This window comes from Pteronotus mesoamericanus, unplaced genomic scaffold (assembly GCF_021234165.1).
Source record: "Pteronotus mesoamericanus isolate MK-2021 breed Mesoamerican mustached bat unplaced genomic scaffold, CSHL_Meso_final contig_347, whole genome shotgun sequence".
NCBI classification, from domain to species: Eukaryota; Metazoa; Chordata; class Mammalia; order Chiroptera; family Mormoopidae; genus Pteronotus; species Pteronotus mesoamericanus.
The window spans coordinates 6,208,336-6,231,959 of NW_026555137.1; the positions used below are offsets into that span (position 1 = coordinate 6,208,336).

A 23,624-nucleotide genomic window follows, 5' to 3' on the forward strand; every position below is an offset into this window, starting at 1 on the left:
CCTCCTTTAGATAGCTTTCACATATCCGTGAATTTAAATAACTGACTCTGTGCAGCTGAATCAATTGAACCATTTATTTCAAGCTTTAGTAGCAGTAAAAAATTAGTACTAAGAGTCAAAAACACACTCAGGAACTCATAGGTAGAAAGGCAGTTCCTAAACGGGAAGAAAATGCGTAATATAAATGTATATATATGAATAAAAATTCAAGAACTCCAATGGAAAGCAAGTTCTTTAACAGTGATGAATGACTCACCTGAGGCATATCATTTGATTTCAATAAGGAAAATAAAAAAGACCACTATTGCTGCAAATTTTAAAAATAACTGTATTGTTAACAAGAATTATGACTCATTTTGAACTATTAAAATTGGTCTACATGGATTCATATCATATCAGGTTTAAAAATATGCGCGGTGCTTATTTGAATATGCCATACATATTTCTGACAGGTAATCTATTCCTAACGATACGGAGGAAGGCCTACAGGGCATCACATTCGGTGGTAACAAGTGCAGGCGAGTTAGCGCGCCTGGCATTTAATTCACACTCTTCTCCCTTTTTATTCTAGATGAATGACCTACTTTAATAAAATTAGTGGCGCTAATGTATTTTACTGGTGATAGAATCATTAGTAAGATTTAACAGTTTTGTTAACTCTAACAATTTGTTTTCCAAAGCATATACAACATACACTTAAATTTTCTGGGTTTTTCCTTATTAACAAGGTAAAATTGAATCCGGTTACTTGCTAATCCCATTAGAAGAAGAAATATTTATACACAGAGTTATATTTTTATTAAACACAGGGAATGTGCAGAAATAACTTTACTTTCCTGCAGAAAACTATCTGGATCAACCAGTAAAAAGAGATAAATGGTAGAGAGGTCATAACAAATTCTAAATAAATGGCAAATTTTGATCTTTTTCTCCTCCTTAAACTCTGGAATCTAACCATTGCAAGAAAGACTTCATTGATAGAGAAATAACCATTTCATTGTCTTTAAAGGCGTTTCTTTAACTTTTGGTTTTACATTTTTTAATTTAAAATGTGTCTCACATTAAATAACCGAGGACAACACACAGACTGAAATCACGGGTCTTAGGATTCGGTCAGCAGCTCAGAGATCACTCACACAAAGGCGCGCTGCTCTGCACAGCTTGGTTATACAGCTTCTCTGAAAAGTTAGTTTTCGTATGCCTGAAATGCATAAGGGCAATTTATGGTAACATTTTTTATGTGATCTTTCTCTAAACCAGAAATATCTTGTGAAATACTATTAAGCATGCCCATGGTCTTTTATATGAAATTAAAATGAACCGCTTATCTAGCTGAATTCATAAAAAAAGGTATGTATCTTTATATATGAAAGACAAGGCATTTGTTTTAGAGTTACATCGCAAAAATAAAAATATCATTCAGAATGAAATGTTCATGGGCATGTGTGTATCTGCGTATGCCTCTGTGTGAGTATGTGACTGCCAGGCATGTTTTTATTATCACTGGGTTCAGGTCAATGTTAGAAAAACGACAGAGGGCTTGAATGACAACAGAAAGGCAAAGGTCTTTTTTAAACTTCTGTACAAACCGAGACGTGTTCAGTTACAATACAAGACTCACTTCATCAGGAAACTTTCCTCTCATAATATTCTCATATATCAAAATTTCAAAGTGCATTATGTACATAGTGCATTTTGGGCACTTGATAAATTTTGTCCTTATGTGGCCGTGGTTCCCCTCAAAAATGTTGGATGTAATAAATTGCTATAATCAAATCTAATTTCTGAAAAATACCTGTGGGAGTAACAAACAAAAAAGCACGTCTTGTATAAAAAAATGATAAATAACACTGAGGGTAGCTGTTTATTATAATCAGCTTGGCACTGAATTACAAAATTAAAATTATGTGGCCCTTTATAACTAACCCTAGCAATACACATGATCTGTGGAATTGTGTTGACTTATTTTGCATTTCATAGGAACAGTTCAAAGAAATATAATAGGAAAATATGGAATGATTTATCACAAAGGACCCTGTAGCACAGAATATTTTGAAAAAAAATCCATTTCTTTTGGTCTATTAAGAAAACTAGCATGGAAATTATTTGCTTAGAACTCATTAAGTACAAAACATTTTGAAAAAGTGCTAATTTTCTAAAAGAAACATCTATGCAAGTAAGCAAATTATATTTTTCTATGACTTATTAGTATGGGACCATGTAAGTTAAAGCAACTACTGAATAAAGAAACTTCTAAAGGGTTGGTTAAACTAAGCTTCCAGCTGAAGTTTGATAGAATTATTAACGCCATCATTTTTAGACAGTTAATTTCTTCCAAATTGTTTTTTTTCTGTTCTAGCCTGCCTTGAGCCAGGAAATTGGCTTTACTCTTCCGTTCAGAAATCAAATAGAGGATTTTATGCCAGACAGTAATAGAGATGTGACCGTAAACTTCTGCATGACACATACCAATAACGTTGGCTTTGCACTTGCACTGGCCTGACTTTGGGTGACAGGTGATATCTCCATCCACGGTCCCAGCGGCATTGCAGGCGCAGGGTCTGCAGCCATCGGGGTCCTGCTCTTGCAGGTTGAAGAATCCGCTCGGGCACTGGCCGCACTGCCTGCCAGTCGTGCGCCTCTTACAATCACACTGGCCTCCGATCTAGGGAAGAGTCACCATTTTGTAGGATGATGAGCAAGTCTATTTTTAGATAATTTGCTCATTAGGTACAAGACAGGGAGGGAGGGAGAGGAAAAAAAAAAACTTTAAATGTTAAACAGACAGGAAGGTAATAAAGTGTTTTTCCCCCCTCCTGACGCAAAAACATGCGAAGCTTCAGCAGGGTGAATATATAGAACGGAATGAAAATAAACCCCGTGGAATTCAATAGCATATGGTTAAAAGGGAAACATGGAATTAAACCTGAAGTGCCATATAAAGAAATCAAAACGTGGTCACGTGGAGGCCAAAAATAGAAAAGAGACAGCAGTTAATTTCGTCGTTACAACTAGAACTCTGGGTTTTGTTCCTCTTGTTTCCTGTCTCATTCATCCAAACTTGTTTTATATGATATATTCAAGGTGCTTAATTTACAGATCTTTCTGTAATAGTAGTATCTCTTCAAGGTTTTAACGATGTTTAAAATAAAGGTCTTTGTTAACAGCACCCATTTATGCCAACTGATAACTAACCTGGTAACAGTTTACACAACCCCGCTTATAGGAATATTTCAGCATATTCACCATTCCTTTGTAGCAAGATGTAATCATATTAAGTATATTTAGATAATTTATATTTTGCTTAAAAAAAAAAACAAGGTGAAAAAGTTACATGCTTTAGAACCCTGTCAGGCAAAATAGCTAAAAAGGAGTTTTTCTTTTCAAGCTACTATCTGGGAGTAGAAATACATGAGTTATCTATTATACTCATCTACTGTATGCATAGACATAATATTATGCTGGTTAAAGAAAGACCATGAAGAGCTAAGACTTCTCCTAAGAAACATACACATATAGGATGTGAAGCAAGTAAGAGATGATGGCTTGGGGCTTTCACAAGAGCTGCGGATACAGACGTCCGGCACCGGACAAAGTCCCTGGCACCTCTCTCCCGGTTTCCTTTCGCTTGGACTGAACCCTGCTCTCTACACTCAGAGGCAGGAAAGCACATGTCAAAAGACAGGGTTTGACTGACCTTTAACTTCTGGGATATTTAAAAAGACCACATGAGGTTGGGATTCAGTTACGGAGGTAGAGAGAATGGCTTTCTGATATTTAAATAATTTTTACAAATCTCTCACTGCCACATTTCTCCTCCTCTGAGAAACAGGGCTCACTGGGGTTGTTACTCAATTATATGAAATAATTGACAGGAAAATGTTTAACACTCTTGACAAATAAAGGTTTCACATGCACCAGATGGGGTTACAGATAACAATGAACCTCAATATGAAAGGCACATATAGGCCAGGAAGACAGGTGAGGACCGTGACTTGCCTCCTGGCACCTGGCCATGGTCCCCCCGCCCCCCGCCCCCGCTCTCAGCCAGCCCCACGCACACCAAGAGGGGTTTGAGTCAGCCTGCAAAAGGAAGTTGCATTTAATGGTGGGTGCATGTTACACAGAGCCATGGGAGAGTGAAAAAGGTAGAAATAAAAGTGTATTCTGTGCCCAAACTTCATCTTCCACACACAGATTTTTATTATAGTTTTTACCAAAATGTAATGCATGCATCACCTGGGACTTCCTTGCCTCTTCAAATCAAGATAAGGCTGTCAGTAACCCTAATTCCATTTCTGTTGAAGGGTAAAAGCGCTCCTTAAATTTACAATAATTCTATGCATATTGATAGTCTCATGATCACCCTGAGCTCAGTTTCTGCTTCTTCCATTTTGGAAACTTTTTTTGCCAATGGAGAGCTTTGCCACGCAGTGCCCTAAAGGTGAAGCCCCACCAAGAGTTGGTTTCAAGAAAAGGACTTCTTTTCCATAAACTGGCAGAGAAAACTGACAGAAGTCAGACAGCACTAATATCTGGGACTCTGACCCCTGCAAACAACATGAATACAGTCCAGTTTAGAAGCGTTTTTACCATCCCTTTACAGAACAGGCAACAAGGAGTCATCAGACATTTGGGCAAAATTTTCAACATGAAAAACATGGACCCCCTTCCAAAAAAAAAAGCAGCAGCCACCTTACAGACCAGTCCTTTTATGATTTGTAAAATGTCTAACTCTTCATGTTCCAGAAGGAGAAACCAAACCTCAGGAAGATCAAGTTACTTACAGCTAGTGAGTGGCCTGACTCCCAAATCTGCACTCATAACTACAATGCTAAATTCACTCCACCTGTGACGAGTTACAAATCTGAGCAACAGGATGAGGGCTGGACCCAAGGAAGGTCAAGGCCACGGCGTGACCTTCCTGTGAAGTGCCGAGTACACAGTGGAAGATCAGCCAAGTCGTCCAGTTACTGTTTTGTGAATTTCTCTGAATGGCACTGATGCTTGCTAATGGTGGCTGTATATGGCCTCGTGACCACACGCAGGATCTCTCCATTTTGGACCATCCTGCCCAGTCTGCTGTCGCAGGGTATGCACCAATGGTGGATATGACAGCCAGCTCTGTGACAACGGAAACAGTGGATGTGGCAGGGACACTGGTGTCAGGAGAAGAGAGGAACATCCTGCAATAATTACTCTGGTCAGCTTTTGTAGCTATCCTCTACAGTAAGAGACGGAATTCTATCACGGTGAATTCACAACAATGAATCATCCATACAGGATCACTTTTACAGGTGTGAAAATACCACTTCTGTGTTTACGAAAATATGAAGCACGATTTAAAGGTCAATAAATAGGTGATCTCAGAGGTTCCCTATGTAACAGACACCGTATTTTACGTTATTTAAAGCAACGTTTGAAAAACAGCAGAAATAGATGTCTTCCTAAGCACTCATTTGGCTGGTGTAGAGGTGATCCAGTGTTCACTAGATCACATCTCACTCAGAGCCAATGAGGTAATACTGATGTTGACAAAGCCAGAATTTGTAAAGCAGGCTCAAAAGTTTCAGAGCAGGCAGTCTGCCCTGGAAATTAAATTTAATCTGGGGGGGTTTGTTTGAACAGAGAAGAAATACAAATGAGAGCATGAGAGCAACAACAACAACAAAAAAATCTTCTAATCAGTAAGTACATTCTTGAGAGTGTTCTTTTCTTTTATACAGATGACTCTAGACTTTTCTTTCATGGAGATGCTTAAACTGCCATACTTCCCTGTTGAGAAATTCATTCACATTGTCAGTCAAAAAATGTTGACTCATGTACAACTACACGGTGTGCACCCTGTAATGTGTAAGGTCACATTACGTGAGTGATGGCTCTCAGCTTCCACGTCTTCCTTCTGAACTGCCAACATCACCCGCAAAGGTGCACAAAATTGTTCCTAAAAATGGACTCCTCTTTCCTAATACATTTAATAAAATATCAATGTGATTTTCATCTACTCCAATTGTGATGCTGAGATCTCTGTGGTGTCTGAAGGTTAGGTGGAGAGAGTGGAACATTCTGGGTCCAGAAAATGAGAGTGTACTTTCTGTAAACAAACTAAAATCAGATAAAAGTCATTTTGCTTTTAATTGTCTTTAGCACTAAGGAAGCACTAACAATTCTAAACAATACTCATGTTACATTACTTCTCCCCGCTGAGATGGACCCCTCCCCCTGCCTCCCTCCTACATGGGACACCACCACGTGTGCTCAGCAACATTCGATTGCTCCCTATTACGTCCCTAACAACGTCCAGCTCCCATTCCACGACATGACCTCACTAGGCCACCCTGGTCTCACGGGATTCCCCGCTGCGGCAAGGGCCCCCAAGCATCCACAGGGCCTCCTTGCTCAAGGACCGGTGCTGCAGCTGTTTGCTCACCAGGCCCACTGCTCTTGCTCGGCTCGCACTCCGACTCCGCCTGGCTCCGGGGAGCACAGTGGGGGGCAGAGCCGAGCCATCACGTGGCGATGGGGGACCTGGTGCCTGCCAAACCACCGCCACTGTCCACGTGGCCTCCGGCTTTCTGCAAGTAACAGTAACTTTGCTGCTTTCTTGACATTCAAGCTTTTTTGGTTTCCATTTTGCACTATATTTTTTCAGACTTCCATTACAAGTTTGAAAAGAATGTGTAAAAAGCTAACATCCTGGCCTTAAGGGGAACATGTTTAATGTTTATTGTTAAATGAAATGTTAGCTGAAGATTCTTTGTACACGTCCTTTGCAGACTGAGGGAGTTATTTACTTGTTTCTAGTATGCAGATGGTATGTATCACGAAAGGGTTTTGAATGTTTCTCTCAAGTTCTCCAATGAGTACTGAGATTGTTCTGTGAGATTTAGTTAGTGTAGTGCACGAACTGACCTTCAAATATTAAATCAATCTCGTATTCTTGGAATGAATACCCATAAGTCATGACACATTACCCTTGCTGTGCCGCGCAGGATTCAATTTCTTAATACACTGTTAAGATACATTACATCTATGTTTATGTGAAAAACTCAGATGAATTTTTCTTTTTAAAAAGGTCAGTTTATGGGATTAAGGTTAGGCAACCCTCACAAAACAAGTTGCCCAGCTATCCCCAGACACTCCCAAAGAGGAGCAAGTGAGAACAAGCCACCAGCAGTCACACAAGTCCTACACAGCACCAGTTCCTGTGCAGGAGAAAGCAGGTAGCAGTCAGGGCACCTCAGACGTTTCAGAGACCTGGAAGCAGGAGAGCGCAAGGGCAGGCGCCAGTCTGAGAGTGGGCAACTGGGAGTGGGAGGGCCGCCGGTCCAGCGGTAACTGAGGACCGCGGATCTGCTGTGGGCTGAACTCGTGGAGCTGACCGGTCAGGACACCCTCCCACGGGAAGCGCCCGCGACGGGCAGAACCCAGAGAGCAGAAGGGTGGGACAGACGATTCAAACAGGATAAACTTAAAGATGAAAATCCTGAAGTCAGGACGGGCTCAGCATCCGTAATGAAAAAATTTAAATCTTTACGAAGTTGATTTTAAAATAATAATAGTAAACAATACAGTTCAGGAAGGTTAAATTCACTTTACTGTTTCCTGAGTTGGGTTTTTTTTTTTTTTTAATTCACTCTATGTTCCCCGTGACTACCATAGTGCCTGGTACATGTTGCCATCCACAAAATACTTGTTTATTGACAGGATAAATTATTTAAAAATTGTTATGTCACTGAAATGTGCCCAAAGATAGCATCCAATTTAATAGGAGTTATAGACATCACAATTTCTACTCGCTTTTCAAAGAGTTAGTTAGGACTTCTTAGCTTCTTGGAGAATTACATACCCCAAATTATTCTCCATTCAAGTAAAAAGAGGAATAAATTAATTGTTTTTAAAGTGTTTGTCTCAATCAAGCATGCATGCAGGTTTTAACTACTGGAAAAAAATCTACATTGAATATATGTTTAATACATTTCAAACTTAAATCCTTTGATTGTCTACAACCAGATAATTCAGACGTGTGGAATTAAAAGTCCTTGAAGGTTGAATCAAGACGCCTTCATTTAAAAACTTCCCATTGGTGACTCTTAGGACACTAACATTTAAAACCCAGCAGTTTAAGGTCTTGCCACCTACCCTTTCACTGCACTGTTAATTGGCTCCAAAGAACTTGGTCTTCCTCTTCTTTCCCACTGTCACGCATCTCTTCCGATTATTTATAGGTCTGTCACTGAACATCAAAGAAACATGTTTCCAAACTAAGTCAACAGTTGAGTATTTCTACAACTGGGTATTGGAGGAAACGCTGTTTTTAAAAAGAGTATTTGTGAAATGTCTAATCAGTTGCAGGCCTGTCTGTGCTTCTAAGGAACAACACATACACATTTGCCTATCACCTGCCTGCCTATCTAACCATCCCCTTCCACCTAGCATCTGGCTACAGCGTATTCTCTCTGCTAGAAGCCTGCTTAGCCCTGAGATGTGGTCTCTGAGAATTACTACGTATTTCCAGTATGGATACAATGATTTCTTTCCTTCAGCTCCTGTCTGTCTTCAGAAGAAAAGTCCACATTAATGTAACAGGCTGCCTTTGTAGGGGACTCATTCCCCTTCAGAAATAAATGAATCTGCAGTAGTTTCTGCCACATATAAATGTCATGAATTGGAGAATGCCAGGTGAATAGCGTACATCATAATACTTGTTTCCATTTAAGTGTTCTGTGATACTGCTGTTTATCATCTTGCTCAGCTGTCGAAAATATTCATTGGAGAAGAAAAGCTTCCACTTGGTGGGAAACCAAGACGTCTTTTCTTCTCCATCCTACAATGCCTGTCATTTGTCAGGCTGGTGTATTTCTGCAGCCCCCCACCCCCTCCAAAAGGCACCTCTAAGACACCGCTGCCCAAACCTCCCCCCATAATCTCCACAGAGGACGCAAAAAGACGACATTCTGAAGCACGCACGAACAAAGCAGTGGTGGGAACGGGACGCGTTCTCCCCTCAGGCTTTTGAGTGGTCAAGACAGAAGGAATATAAAGAGGTTCCCCCACACACCCCGTCCCCAGCAACTGTTTCCTATTGGAACGGGCTGAAGAGAAAGTACTGTAATTACCATGCTGGTTCTCCAAAGGGTATAATTTCATACAGCATCACCCCCTCCCTTTATTTTTGCTGGTTTAGGTCTAGTTCGCACAGAGATGATCAGCCATAGCTTGTAAAAGATGCATGTAATATATGTCACCATGTTAAATGAGAGCATTTCATAAATGTCATCTGAATGGCACAGCCATACAGTGTGGTCTCACTGTAATTTGCTGAAAAATTAATACAGTGGTTATTAACAAGATGGTGTTTTGACTTTATCAAAATGAAAGATCTCACAGTAGCGTTTTAAAAATATTTCCAACATGAATAAATGCATTTCCCATGCCTATCGTTAATGCTGTATAGAAATGCACTTGGGGGAAGTTAACTCCTTCAGTTTAACAGTTGTTTTTTGTTTTATTTGGGTAAAGCTGGTAAGAGTCGCTGTGAACTCATGCAGTAGAAGGCCTGCTATAGTGCAAATTTACTGAACCAGTGAGGATATAAATTCCAAACATTATTAAGATACGAAGATGCCCATCTGAGATGATAAAGAGAATAAATCAGGCTTTTAAAACACATCTTTACGAAATATTTAAATTGGTTTCTGCGTAAGATAATAGGCTCCCAAGGAGTCACATGAACTCTTCAACATCACCCAAATCTTTGTTTAAAAACTGTATTCATTCTAAGGAAGTATTTGGCCACTCAGTTGCATGCATGTTGTTATTTCCTAAGTATTTGTAAAAACTGTAGTAGGTAGGATTAAATTAATCAGATCTGGTATAATGATCCCGAGTCAAATGGCGATGTCCTGTCCTCCCTTTGGATGGTGGACACAAACATCCCGTGCAGCAACCTGCCCTGGACCACGCAGTTCAGTGAGACCCGGCATCCACCATCCTCAGCTGGCCTTGGGCTTTGGAAGCAAAACAAGTTTTGAATTTCTGCTGCACCCCCTTATTAGAGGTGTGATCTTGGGGGAGCTGCCTAGCTTCTCTGAGCCCCATGTCCTTAACTATGTGATGGGCGGCAGGAACAACCTCCCCACCGACTCTGCTCAGGCCGACCCCGCTGACTGACAGGGCCCGGCACGACCCTTCGCGCGCGGCAAGTGCGAAACAAGTGGGGCGCGGCGGACTCTCACAGCCAAGTTTCTGTGCTCCTGCGTTTGTAAACATGCGGCGTCCACCTGACAATCTCACACGCTTCCAAAGGTGGCACTTGCACACGGGGCGCCAGAACGGCGTGCGGGGGACCACGCTGGAGGCCGGTCCCTCAGCCCCTCAGGGGCGCTGGTCCGCCGCTGACGCCAGGGGTGCACCTGCCTCTGGAGAAGATCAGTGCAAGGGTTTGGCAGGCCAAGGGGGAGGGGGCAGGCTGTACTCTGTTCCGGAAGAAACTGCGACCACCGAAGAACGAATCCATAGGGTCGCTGCGATGCACTGGCTCCTTTTTTTCAACAAACTCACTATCTATGCCTATATCATATACATGAGGTGTATTCATACCCACACATATGATATATATTCAGAGATGATATCCACATATATCATATAGGTATTGTCTATTTCCATACACACATATATCACATGGTGGCTGTACTTACTAAATGGTTTTAATAGTTAGATACGGCCTCCAAAATCTACGACCCTCACGCACACTTAGTACAGTACTGCTCTGTCCACTTGCCCCCCACCCAGGAGCTCCGAGAGGCATGACGGTCTTCTCATTTGCTTGTCCGCGGGTCCTCTGGCTCACATGTGCTCATGAACTAGTCTTTACACCTTGCGTGCAAGCTGGTTCTTCCTCCGCCCCCAGCCTGGCCCTCTTTTTCTGACCATCTTCCACGGCACCCCTTCCACTGTACAAAGCCCACTCCGAAGCAGGTGCTGTCATCCATGTTAATGGTCTGGTAGCTTCGAGGTGCCACGTGGTACCATGTTCTCACTACACAGGAGCCACTTTGTTCTGCACGCAGAGGAGAACATCATTGTTGCTCTTGGGCTGCCTTCTGTCACCAGATGCCTAGCTGCCCATCAAGATCCCTTCTCCTCTTCCAGGGACACAGTGTAGCTGGGAAGTGGCCACCGGCAGCTACCTGTTCCAAGCCCTCCATGGAAGTAATGTAGCCATGCGAACAGCTTGCACCACCAGGATAAAAGGAGAAGAGGTGTGCGCCTCTGTCGGACCAGGGGTTTGACAGATGGGACTTGTCTCTCCCCATTGCCTTTTTCCTTCCCAGGGGAAGGCAGAACCAGTCCATGGAGGGAGGCTGTGTCCCTAAACTGTCACATAGAGGAGAGCCACTAAGCAACCAGAAAGAACTTCCTTGGAAGGGTTACTTAAACAAGAAATTAATACTGTTTGGGCCACTAGACATTCTGGGGCCTGTTTGTTACATCCATTTAACTTATCCTAACTATTAGCAGCAATGCAGCAGGCCTTGCATTATATTATTTTACACCTATTAGTTAAGTCAGCCTCTAGTTGCTACCCAACATCCCTGCCTGTGCTATCATCCCTGCAGAATCTGGCCTTCAATGCTTGGGGTATGATTATTTGGCCAAATTTGTACACCCTGGTCCTTGGGATGAACTCACATGCAAGGATATGCCTGATGTGTCCAAACATGTGGAGCTCAGGCTGAGCCTGGGGACTTCTGCTCAGTTATAGCTCCATCCATTTCACCTCCAGGGATTTTGTCACAACCTTGGTTCTTGGAAAACTCTTCACTATGAACCTTTTCATCAAGTTCCAATCCATTTTCCCCTTCATTTCCAATTTACATCCCAGCACCTTTGTTCTTACCCTTTGCAGCTGGCCCTCTGCCTCCTCAGGTAAATCAGTTACTATTCAGCTTCCCAGCTGCAAGAGAAGTGTTACTACTCCTCTCTCCTTAAGCCTCTGGAGGAGAGGCCACACAACGTAGGCCCAAATCTTCATGTCTGTCTTTAAGCTACAGACTCCCCACTTTTCATACCCTTCATCATCCTCCTGCTCAGAGCCAATATCCACACATCACACTCTTCAGAATCAAGTTCCTTGTACACTAAAGAAACGTACGCATTATATCTATTTGTGCACTATAACATCTGGGTAACACAGAGTGTAAGGTAATGCATTTCTGGAAAAAATCACATGGTGGCTTTTGGACATGTGGTGGTAATTAATGACAAATCCCTCCTTTTGAGCAGATGAAAGAGCATTGATGAACTGCAGGAGATGGTCCATTATGCAGAGAAAGTATATTCTGCTCCATTTTCTAATGTATTTTCTTGAAAATTATCACTGTGGCGGCACAATCAATTTTCATGAGTAGGATCCTTATTCCTCATGATTCCATCTTCTATGGGTCAGACCTGGAAATACTTCCTTCATTGACGCCTCTCCATTTCACCTAATTCATTTCAACCCCTAGTCTCCTGGCTTATTAATCTATTTTTTAATGTCTCTTAATCATTTCTCTCTGTTCCGGCCCTCTTGCAGCAGTCTATTGATGTCTTATTGAGGATTGCAATCAACCATTCTTCTTTCTTTTATATAATTACAACTGTCTTTTCAGGTTTCAGCCAACTTTCAGATTCCCTTATTTATTGTTTTCTCTTCCCATTTTTTTACGAAAATGGCTTAGATTAGATCCTCTAATTTCGAGGACACAGCTCAGTGTACAATTCCACTGTGATTTAACAGATTTAACCTCAGTGGTGTGGAAAACTTAGAAAACCATTCGATTTTAAGATGAGATTCAGAAGACAGAGCAGACAGAGACGACTTTGACCAAGTATGTACACATGTGTGCATAGAGACACACTCACAACTACCCCCTCTCCCCGCATAGGTACAAATCCAGCTTCCTTTGTCTGTCTGCCTTTGATAGACAACGTTCTAGCAATGGCATCACCTGAAAACTTTTACAAACACGGAAGCTCAGCCCCTGCTCCAGACAAATCTGCCTTTAAAAAGATATCTGACATAGGATGAAGTCATTTATTGCCTTGATACCTCTATTTCTCTATCCCTAAAATGGGGATACTTGTGATACCTTCATAGTAGGATTGTTTGGGGGACTAAACGTTGTCCCACATGGTAAACATTTGGACTATCCAGCACATAGCAAGCATTATTATTCAAATTTATACTCTTTATACATTTGTCTAAATCCATCTGAAAGAAGTAAGTGGTATATAAGTATTAAGTCCCATGTTTGATTGTAGAATATCAACAAAGAACCTCACCAATCCCTCAGGAAAAGACACCTGAGCTACTCACATGCACAGCAAACATCTGAGGCCTTGCTCTGGCCGATCACCACCCTACGGTTGTGGCCTAACCCTCATGGCTTCCTTGGCTAGACCTGAGAACACAGCAAAATACGGGAGAAAGAAAACGGGAGGGACGGAGGACACCCCAAACAGAAAAGCATCCTAACAACATTTCCTAAGTGCCTTCTACAAGAGGCAGGCCAATGCTAGGGCATTCTGTTAAGCCTCTTCACCTTCACCTGTTAAGCCGGCATCACCCGTGAAGGTGGATACAGCAGGCGCGCCAGGGACATCAGCTAACGTAGGACGGGCAGGGTCAGTGAAGGGACAGGCTGGGGTGTGACAGTACAGCCCCACTTAGGATCTCTACGTCTATGGGCTGTCACCCTGAGTTCCCAGGCCCTTTCCCAGACGCCTTGGGGTATGTCAGAAAACATCCCCCAGGCTAGGGGTTCTTTTGGTTCTGGTTCTGTCTGGCTCTTCTGGACTAAAGTCACACTAGGTTTGGGAAAGACTCATAAGAGCTGTCTCCTAACTCAGGCGCTGAGTTCAAAGGAAATGAGAACAAAGTGCGGTGACATCTGGAACTCACGTTACATATGTTTATATATTACGTATGAAATGTGATGTACATATAGTATGAATATAGCCAAGGCTGTTCTTCAGACAAATGCACTTACTTCTGGTGTTACAAGTTTTAATCCTTTTTGGCTCATGTACATCTTTTAGGGCTGATGGAGGTAGTAAAAACCCTTCCCTCAAAGACACACGGACACAGACAGACAGACAGACACATACCCACACACAATTTAAAGGTATAAATGGATGCTCTAAAATTCATCGTGGTACCCTAGGGACCAAGGACTGAAAATGTAATGATACTAATAACGACTCTTCTCCATTTCTTACTTTCCTACTAATATCAGTATTATTATTACCTGATGTGCCTTAGCTTTGGCATCGGCATTTTTAGAATGTAGTGACGCAGAGTTATTTCATGCCTTTCTTGAGATCTTGGCATTCACCCGAGGAAATATTACAACATTTCTAATGGAAGAGTAAGGCAAACATGTCGTATCTTAAGAGATTGGATTGAGTGTCCAATGACAACTGCCAAAGGGAAAGTTCACGTCCAGAGCACAGAGGGTACCACACCGTCACGCGGGCCATTTGGGGCTGGCTCGATGCCTAAGTCATTGTGACAAAGTGAGACTTGAACAACTGCCTACTATTCTTGCATGCTCCCTAATATTATTAAGGACTGTGACTGAATGAATTTTTTAAAATGTCCTTGAATTTAATTTTAGTTTATAATTCTGGCATTGTTGACAGGTTTTTAAACATATTCTGTTATCCCATTGAAAACAACAAACATTTTTTTAAGAAATCTTTTGTGACATTACTTAGGCAAGGTGGACTTGACACTGTATTTTTACATGTAATAGTAATCTTTGTGTCACATACTCTGTGTCTGTACCTGGAGCATGGGAAAATAATCGAACTTAAGGTAAAAGATGAATGTGATTTAGAGAGAAACGACGTGGAGGCTTTACGTTCACAGAACCATTCTGTCGCTGTGTTGGCATTCAGGTCCTTATATGTAGCGTTCTCTGGCTGTGTTATCAGTTTTCATGAAAATTCTATTTTTTTCTGCTATAAATATTATCAAAAAAGCAATTAGGAAGAGAGGAGAATAAAAAATGTTAAAAGTTTTCAAGAATATGTTTTGTTTTATGCACTTTAAACAAGACTTTCGCATATGGAAAATATGGACATAAAGAGGCATCAAAACAAAAAACTTTTTCCTCCCTTCCCCTACTCTCAGTTCTGAAACCAAAGTACCCTTTAAAATATGTTAATATTTCTTTTCTTCTTACTGCCGAATAGCAGTCCATTGAGCGGATACGGTATATTGTATTTATCCACTCACCAGGTGACTGTTCTACATTTTGAGCATCACAAATAAAGAAGCTACAAATGCTCATGCATAAGACTGTGTGGCCATCCATGTTTCCATTTCACTTGCAGGTATACCTAGAAGTGGAAGTGCTGGGTCATGTGGTAACTCTGTATTTAATATGCTGAGGAACACCAGACCGTTTGGTCTGTACAAGTGGATGCACGTTTTACATTCCCACTAGGAGTCTGTGGGAATACCGGCAAACTCTGCACACTCTGTAATGCTTCTCATTCTCTATCCATTTACTGATGGCCATGCCAGTGATTATGATGTGGTATCTCACTATGGTTTTAATTTGCATTTCTCTGAAGATTAATAATGTCGGATATCTTTTCATGTGCTTATTGGCCATGTGTGTATCTTCCTTGGAAAAGGATCTATTTAGATCCTTTAGTCATTTTTAATTGCATTGACTTTGTATTATTGAGTTGTAAAGGTTCTTTATATATCCTGGAGACTAGTCTCCTTGAATAAATGGTTTGCAAGTATTTTCTCCCATTTTTGGGGTTGAGGTAGAATATATCAACCCAGGTTAGTTAGAACCTGTGTTCGTGTAGGCCAGAAATTTTTTGTGATGTTGTAATAAAAATGCATAAAATTATAAATATGTATTGTACTGTTAAGATAGGAGGTTGGAATAAGAAATTTAGAAGCACAATTATCATAATTATCATTCACATCTATGTGTACATGACCTGTGTTATACTGTCTTCTACAGAATTTGGGAGGAAAATTATTTTTGTTTAATGAATACTATTTATTAATATTAATTATCCAACAATTCCAAGACATACACTCAATTTACTTCCCAGTTTACTTCGAACTGCCTACCTTCCAATTTTTTAGACATGTGTAAAAGTAAAACTAAAAATGAGCCTTTCCTCTCTGCAAAGGACCAGCCAAGTAACTTTGCAGCTCATGCCCGCATTAAAAGTTGCTCAAAACACTCCTGAAGCAGCCACCTCTGAAATGCAAACACCCAAACAGGGCGCCCTGGAAAAGAGAGTCCTCGATCCCATGAGTAGAACATGTCTCGAGTTAGCTTTTGAAGGAGAGTCATTCTTCACCTTCACTACTGCGAACTCACCTGGTCACACAGGAGGCTACCGTTTCTAGTGCCGGCTTTGTCACAATCACAGGGTCTGCACACATCTATGGCTGAAGGATCTGCCCCAACCGGTCGGAAAAAGTAATCCTTACACAGCTCGCAGCTCCTTCCTGCGCCAGGGAAAGGTTATGCATTATGGCTTCCAATTCATTAACATCAGCTGCATAATTCAAAATTAAAGACTGTATTCCTTGGAGGGAATTCTATAATTTTCGGGACGTCCATTTTAATGCACCTTTCATCTCTACCTGCCAATTTGGTGATCCAGAGCATATGAAACAATGAACCTGCTGCAAACCGCGCTTTACTTCATTACACTCCCATCTGCCACACAACGCCACGCTTCTAAGAACTGGGCTTCGTAGGGGCCCACGCATTCCACACGAGTTTCTTTCTGAACTGAAAACTTTTCTTTATTTTCAGGGCCAGGCACTTAAGTCTAAATCAAATATGAGAAATTTCTGTATGTGTGGTAGATGACGGTTGCCCAATTAGAAGGAACTATGTAGGTAGTATTAGAAGTATTTTTCCAGAACTAAATCTTGTAAAATAGGAGACCACTCTTAATACAATTTTTACTCTCCAGTTAACAACACAGAGAGAAGCAAATGCCTCTGTGAGTGTTTATGGCCATTATTTTTCATTGCAAATATCAACAGAAATTTATTATATTTGGATGTAGCAAATAAATTTCATACTGAATATTGGGATAGTCTGGAATATTAGAAATATCAGGTAATATCATGTATAGCTTACAATTTAATAATCAGAAATATTAAGGGAACATTTCTGATTACTATATATAGGTTATATACCTAATCCATAGGCAGTTTCTAAAGTAAACATTAGTATATAAGACCACTGAAATATAACTCCAGGCAACCAATTTCCCCTTTAAACATGCATTCTGCTCAAATATTGCTCAAGTTGGCCCAATATTAGAAAACGATGGAAATAATCAAGTGAAAATTCACATTCCAGTGGATATGGGCTATGGACTGATTAAAAATTAAAAGGATTTATACCATTTCTAGAATATTTCCACTTACAGTGATGACTCTTAAATGTGTATGTCCAATCTAGAAATATCTCCTTTATTTGACAGTCAATGAATACTTCTTGGGCAATAACTGTATCCCAAGTGCCATGCGACAGGCTGACCAGAGCAGCAGTGTAGCACAGGTTAGTTAGAATCTGTGTGTGTGCAGGTCAAAAATTAACTTTCGGCATGTTGTCATGAAAATGCATAAGATCAGAAAAAGTCCATTGTACTGTTAAGATAGAAGGTTGGGATAAAAAATATAGAAGCACAACTATAATTATCATTTGGGTCAATGTGTACATGATCCATTGGGTAAGATGAATGTTAATTAGATAGTAACAGGAATAAATATACATTAACCTGCTATGACAAACATAAGGTGCCACTACAGCATACTGATGATACTGATCTTTTCGGAGGCGTCACAAACTTTCCTTAAGGAAGGAGTTTCCAAACTGTGCCCCGCAGCCCACGGCAGAATTTCTCCCGGAACCAGGCAGTGAATGTGTCTAAAACAGAACCTGCCGCCTTCCCCCTCAGCTTGATCCACCTGTGTTTCCTGTCTCAATGGCTGATCCTGAGGGTTGATGACCCTGGATGACCCTGGTTGACCCTGGTGCGCAAACTGGAATGTCAGGCAAGAGTCTTGGCCCTTCTTCCTTCCTCCGCCCTTGACGGGAGAGCTGTCACTTTCCATCCCGCCTCTCCTTCTGCACGACCTTACATCCCCTCCAGCGTCACTCTTTACCTGGACAATGGCCGCATCCCGCTACCTGGTCTTCCCTAACCCAATCCATTCCCCATTGTATGACCCGATGGATCTTTGAAAAACACAAGGCTTATTGTGTTTCTTGGTAAATCCCTTAGGACAGAAGCCAAGCTCTTTATCACCGTTCACCAAGCCCTCAAAAATGTGGCCCCTGCCTGCCTTCCTAGCGCCTTTTCTGACAGCCAGCCTTCTGCTCTTCCATCAGATCTTCACGGGTTTCCACGCTTCTCTCTCCTCCAGGGCTCCACACCGACCGTTTCTCTTGCTGGGCACCTTTGCGCACCCCCGGAGCTCCCCTGCCTCTCAGGCCGCACCTGCGTAACCCCAGCTGCACATGCCGCACCTCGGCGCTCGCCAGGCGGTTCTGCCACTGTTCCGCCCGTGGTGAGCCTTCTCCGCTTTGTGATGCACACGAAGACCGGGATCTGCCTCATTTGTTAATCTTTATATTTCCAGCACCTCGTCAGGTTCTTGCGTGACATTTTAGGTCACCAGTAATTACCGAATAAATTCATTCCGGCTTCAGCGTAGCACACTTTCAAACCCATAGGACTTGGGCCATTATACTGGGCAAGGTCAAAGATTGCCTACTTCTGCTTTTTAACATACCAGCTCTTCCAAGTGCTGACTGGTTTTAGAACAAGATTTGATAATCATCTCTTCATTTAATTAGCATTTACAAAGGAGTATTCCCAGATTACCAGGGTCCATGCCAAATCTAAACGAATGTGAACATCTATGCACAAGAATTCACGTGGTGGAAGATCAGGGTTGCACAAGAAACTTATTTTAAAGAGATATACGCATATATTTTCAAACCAATAATTTCCTGAGCTATCCAAAATATATTCATAGTTTATCCAAATGCTGTGAAAAAGAAACTTTTCCTGAAAGGATAGAGTCAACAGCTAGATTGCTATTTCTGAAAACTGCCTAATTATCTGTGATAATGAAGATTTGATAAACCAGCTTTGGTTTTCAAACATAACAGTATGAAAGCACTTTCTTAAACCAGATAGCAGTAACATTAATTTAAAATAACACGCATCATGCGCCAAAGCACATGGGCCTCAAAAGCCAACTCAGCCTTCGTTTCGACTGCTGTCTGCGGGTTCCTTGTGAACTCAGCCTTTGTTTCGATCAATCGTTATCTGCTGGTTACCTGTGAACCCCGCCTCTGTTTCAATTGCTTACCTGTGGTGTTGTGTTCACAGTCATCACAGACTCCTCCCCCACCTCTGTGGTGCTCGGCTGGGAATGGATCCACTAAGCGGTCGTAGTGGCACTTTCTGGAGTGGCTGTTGCACTGACAAGGTTTACAGTTGAAAGCGTGAACTCGATCTCCAGGGCGGAAAGGCTTGTCATTGTAGAGAGGCAAGCAACGATCACACTAGAACAATAAAGGAACATCAGAACAGTAAGTAAAAGAAAGCTGTGAGCTGGAATTATTGTTTTTAATTCACATACCAGGCCAGAAAACTAATAACAACGAGTTAAAAGCCAGCACGTTATATTTTGGAGAGTGCTGCATGAGTCAGAAATCAGCATGCATAAGGCGTGGAAGTGACATGTGACATGTGACCTGAGATCATGCAAATCGATCTTCATAACCAGTGTGAAAAGTTGTGATTGTTTCATGAATTTCACATTTTTTGTCAAAACATTAAAAACTTGACTTCCAGTTTCTGATCCCACAGGTGAAAAGCTTAGACACTGTCAGTCCACCCTAACAAGTAAAACGCTAGACAAACTGAAATATCAACAACTGTTCTTGGATTTCCCTTAGGGAAGGACACAGAACAGAGGATAGAAATCATATTAAATGCTCAACTAAAACCACAAAAACCAAACAGCTGCTGCCAAGACTGGGGCGACAGATGGGCCAGCGCAGGCCGCGCCGGCCGCAGGCGCAGAGGCTCACGCGCAGAAGGCTTCGCGGAGAAACAGCGCTGGGACAGAACCCCCGAAATGCAGCTGACAACCTGCTGGAGGTCTGGTGCAGACAAGTCAGAGCTGGACACTCCCAGCTGAAGCCTGAGAGGGCACGGTGGGGACGGGGGCTGCGTGAGCTTCGCTGTGTCCGGAGCAGAGAGGATACGGGGCCGGAGACAGGGTCAGAAAGCAGGGGGTGGGAGCGCCGTTGAAGCCTGACAAAGGCAGGGGCCGGAAGCACCAACGCAAAAATGCACGTGTTCTTTGGACGCCATGTGAGCCCTTCACGTGTGTGAATTTAAGTAACTGCAATCGGAAACGAGGATTTTCTGCCTGTGATTGAGAAACTGCAGCTGGGAATGCGAAACAGTGTTTTCCTCTTGTAGTTAGTTGAAGAATAAAGTCTGAAATGAGCTCTTAAATATTTTAGATCACAGGCACAAAGCAAACAATGCTGTCTTCACAGAAATATCCAAGGAAAAGGCTGGATTTGCTCCACCAACTCAGGCAGGCAACCTCCCAAACCCAAACAGCCACACTTGCTTCATAGAAGACAAACTGCATCTGTAATCGGTGTGACAAGGACCCCAGTTTCCATGTCCTCACTTCTACTGACTTTTATGCAAGAAAACGTAACTGGAATAATAAAAGCACCATTGTAGTGTACGCAAAGTCGTTGATAAAAACACTTTGAAATGAAGTAAAAAGAAAATAGGCTTCAGGCACTATCTCGTAGCAAAATTGTGCGTTTGGCCCAAGTTTTGCAATGAGAAAGAGTTTTTCAAAATTGAGGATGAGATTAAGCATGGCTAATTGACCCGGGGAAGAGAATTTAACGAGCTCATTTCTCTCCTCCAAAGCCAGGAAGTCAGAGAGTGAGTTTTCAGCTCTTCCTCCATTTGTCCCACTGGAACCCGTGTCCCCCATTCGCTGGGCTACCAGTGATAGTTACACCTCAATGCTCTCTGATGGCTCCTAGAAGTATTAGATAAGGCCGCCTCTGAACCTGTGGCTACAGATGACGAAATGAACCAGAAATGGGTCTGGGTCATATATTGCTCCTTGCTCCGCGTTATAGACTATATCCTCTACATCGCAGCATGGACCCATACATTTATGATTACAGAATCTGCCATTCATGGTTATGAATCATATAACGCATGGAAACAGTCTGAGATATCACTTGGTGTCACCTGAGCTGAAGACCAACACTTCTGTTGGATTTTTACCCCTTCCTTTCTCTTCCATCCCCTGTTCCCCCTCCAGGAACTTCCAGACTTTGAATGTATACCATGTGCCAGGCTCTATGTTGGGAATTATTTAAATGTTATCACTTATCTTCAGGTCATTTTGAGTCAATAATAATTCAGATATTGAGTTGTTTTCCTTTTAGAGATGAAAAACTGAGTTTCACAGGGTAAAGTGGACTCAAGGACTTACTGTTCAATGTTGCTGTTCATATTACTTATCCTCTTTATTCCCCAGTTTCTAATCTCACTACGTGGTTGTAGACAATGTTTACTGAGGGCTTACTATGTGACAGACACTCTGCTAAGTATTTTGTCTTTATAACAACCATGAGTCAGGTATGATTACCCCCATGGTATAGATGAGAAAAATAAGGCTTAATGAGGTAGAATTAATTATACAAGAACACAGGGATAGTGTATCAAGGAAGAAAAATTAGTTATGGGATACTATACGACCGAGAGCCTAGCAGGTGTGTCCAAACTTTTGGCATCTCTGGTCCACACTGGAAGAAGGAGAGTGTCTTGGGCCATACATTTAAATACACAAACACTAATGAAAACAGAAAAATCTCTTAATATTTTGAATAATTTTACAGTTTTGTGTTGGGCCAAATCCATAGCCATCCTGGGCCGCATGTAGCCTGCAGGCCACAGGCCGAACACCCCTGGCCTAGGGGATTCAATAAAATATCCCATTTTAAATGCTTACTACAGTGCCCAGCATATATGAAGTAAACATTTCATGTTCCTTTCCACAGTTGGTAGCAGTACCAGTAATTGAACGAAGAAATCTGGCTTCAAGCCTCTGCCTAATGCTAACTTTTGATTCTATAAAATAAATGACTTCCAAATGACTGCTAGTGAGAGAAAACTTTAAGAGGTCAATTACCTACCTTAAAAATCCTTTTGGGTAAGACCCATATTTGATAATCTTCTAATGATTGCTACATCTTCCTTTATGAAAATGAGTTTCATTTTATATTTGGAAGTGCCCTATGAAAATCATCTAATTACAGTTAATTCTGAACTCTTGACATAAACATTACCCTGTTTATTAATTGTTCCCTTTGTGTCCCCTCTCTAAATTTCCTCAAGAACGATTTCTTAGAATATTAATATCATTGCATGTGAATTTTCAGTTAATGGCTTAGCAGTTGTCTGTTAAGCTCCTACTGTATGAATGGCACACAAAGTGTAAAAGCCAACAACTTGCATTTCCTGGAAGATACATGTAAGTAAATTAGTTATTTCAGTTCAAAATGACAGGAGCAAGGCCTACATACTAATAGGGTGCTATGGGAAAAGGGAAGAGGGGTAGCTATCCCAGCCCCGAAAGTTGATGGATTGTGTGTTTCTGGAAATCTAGCCATTTCTTCTACGTTATTCTGGTTTGTTGACATAATACTGTGCCCAACGGTCTTGTATAATCCTTTTTATTTCTGTGGCATCAGTTATAATGTCTCCTCTCCCAATTCGAATTACATTTATTTGAATTGTCTCTATTTTTCTTAGTCTAGCTAAAGTTTTATCAATTTTAAGGAATTAATACCAATCCTTCTCAAACTCATCCAAATTGAAAGGCAGTGAACATTTCCAAATTCATTCTATGAGGCCAGCATTAATACGATACTAAAACCAGGCAAAGACACCATAGGAAAGATTTTTTATGACAGTGAAGAAAAGGGTACAAATGCCCCTAAGGGAATGGTTTGAAGATGGCACATTTTCAGAGAAATAGAATACAAGCATATGTAAATATAAGTGTAGACAGATATCTATAATATAGTTTGAATTTAAAAATCAAGTTAAAAATTATATGTAGGGTATGATCTTATTTTCCAGATAAAGGTAGATTCATCTATGGATACAGATATAGAGCTACAACTTTAAAAAGACAGAGACAGATAATATCAATTTACTTAGAATAACAATAATAAAACATCTGAAGGCATAGAACCTAAAGAGTATTTGTTAAGATTATCTATGGGTGGTAGAGTTAGAGATGACTTTTACTTTTCATAACTTCATGTTTTCTATAGCGTGCATTTATTACTGTTGTATTAAAATGGAGGGCATATAAAATGGTACTGCCTACGTAGTTATAAGAAAACAATGCATCATTTGGATGTAACATCTCACTGAGAAAACTAAGAAAATTAAAGTGTTTTAAGTTATATACACAGATCAGTAAGCTACTGCAGAGAAAA

At 41.3% G+C, this 23,624-nt stretch overlaps 1 protein-coding gene across 1 annotated transcript in view; it reads right to left on the reverse strand.

Annotated features, from left to right (window-relative positions):
* The window catches only part of USH2A (usherin), a 474,416-nt gene that overhangs the window by 381,844 nt on the left and 68,948 nt on the right, over window positions 1–23,624 (reverse strand). The window contains 3 exon segments of the mRNA XM_054576584.1: window positions 2,470–2,665; window positions 16,404–16,534; window positions 19,430–19,625. Coding sequence (XP_054432559.1) covers window positions 2,470–2,665; window positions 16,404–16,534; window positions 19,430–19,625 — 523 coding nt within the window.